Raw genomic sequence first — 1,650 nt, forward strand, 5'->3', positions numbered from 1 at the left:
CTTGTGAAACTGTACTTGTGACAAAGTGTCATCCCAGTGTTTCCATTTAAGTCTACATTGTTATGCTATAGTAAGCTGGAGGCTGTCACTCAAGAGGGGAAAAATAACAAAGAGGGAGTGACATAAACCCCCTGTGGAGTTAAACACAAAATGATGTCTTTCAAAACCTTGTTGAATTTTACATCGAGCGATAAGTGGCTTGTGAGCAGTGGAGAGTGGAGGCGCACTTCATTGAATCTTCTCTCTATGATTCTTTTCTTTATTCGTTCTTTCTTTTTTGTTTTGTTTTGCTCATTTCCAGCTTCTCTCCTGTATTTATCTTACTTACCTTGAAGGATGTTTGGAGTATAATTTAATATTTGTACAATGTGGTTTGTAAGGACTTTGTGAAAATGTACAATTTCAACCATTATTTATATAAATGTGGAAATAAACTACAATCAGTAAATAAGAAAGCTTAGAGAATCTATAATGAATTGTAACCTTGAAACTAACTCAAAATGTTCTCGCAGATATGTGATATTTGAAAAAGTTGATTTAGTGGCAACCTGCATGGCAAACTTGATTCTTAATATGGCAAACAACAGACTTCCTTGTAATTATTTTTTTGCCTTTTTACAATATTGAATGCTCTGAGATTCATAAAAAAATAATAATTTTTAGGGCAACAGCCATTTAAAACCACTACTGACTTGTCCTTGGACTGACTGCACTTACCCCTGGGTGCAGTTGGCATGGCAAGGACGACATTCGTTGTTTATTTCAGCATACTTAAAGATGAAGCTGTTGGCACCTTGCAGGCCATCGGGACACTTTTCCACACAGTTTGGACCATCCTTGAAATGGAGGCATGTCACACAATGTTCTGGGCCCTGAAAGGAAAAATAAAATAAAATAAAATTATTAAATTAAAAATAAGAAAAGTTAAATTTAATCAGAAGCATTTTGGGAAACAATCTTGCTGCAGAAGAATGTGAACATTAAACATTACGGTACAGTTAACCTTACATTTGATTTTGCAGTTTCTGGCTAATTTGCAGTGACACAACTTCCAATAACACATATGTATTTCTTTCTGAAAAACTCTTACCCTTTCATATTTGGCTGCATGTAGAACAATAAAGAAAAATAAACTAAAACAAAACAAACAAAAAAAAACATGTAGCCTAATTTCATCAAGAGAATGACACTTTTGACTGGTGTGGAAGTCATACTGATACCACACTGTTTAGCAAGTTTTAGAATTGTTCTGTCTCTGATGAAGGATGATTGCACTCTATCTCCATCATTCCACTTACCTTTTAGTGCAATACTCTTAGGGTTGAAAAATTTGCAGTCCTACATTTAGCCACAATGGTAAAACAACCCAACCTTTGTTTTTAAGAACAAGAAAACAGTGTGATTGAATGCTTGATCGTWGTCCATGTAATTGGTTGAAGCTTAACTTAGTGAGATGTCAGTATTGGTAGTTTTTTTTTCTTTTTTTGTGTGAAAACTACCAATGTCTTTTTTAAAATTCCAAACTTGAATAAAGACAATAATGCAGTTGTTTTTTTTCTTGCAGCTTCTGGTTCATGAAAAACCTGAATTTATTTAGCTCCTTTAATATGTACGTACCCCTACTAATCCAAACATGCTAGAGGTTTTATA

At 34.1% G+C, this 1,650-nt stretch overlaps 1 protein-coding gene across 1 annotated transcript in view; it reads right to left on the reverse strand.

Annotated features, from left to right (window-relative positions):
* Window positions 1-1,650, reverse strand: part of erbb4b (erb-b2 receptor tyrosine kinase 4b) — a gene marked incomplete in the record, with an annotated part of 262,602 nt that overhangs the window by 46,656 nt on the left and 214,296 nt on the right. The window contains 1 exon segment of the mRNA XM_014011540.1: window positions 718-872. Coding sequence (XP_013866994.1) covers window positions 718-872 — 155 coding nt within the window.

This window comes from Austrofundulus limnaeus, unplaced genomic scaffold (genome assembly GCF_001266775.1).
Source record: "Austrofundulus limnaeus strain Quisiro unplaced genomic scaffold, Austrofundulus_limnaeus-1.0 Scaffold81, whole genome shotgun sequence".
Lineage (NCBI taxonomy): Eukaryota > Metazoa > Chordata > Actinopteri > Cyprinodontiformes > Rivulidae > Austrofundulus > Austrofundulus limnaeus.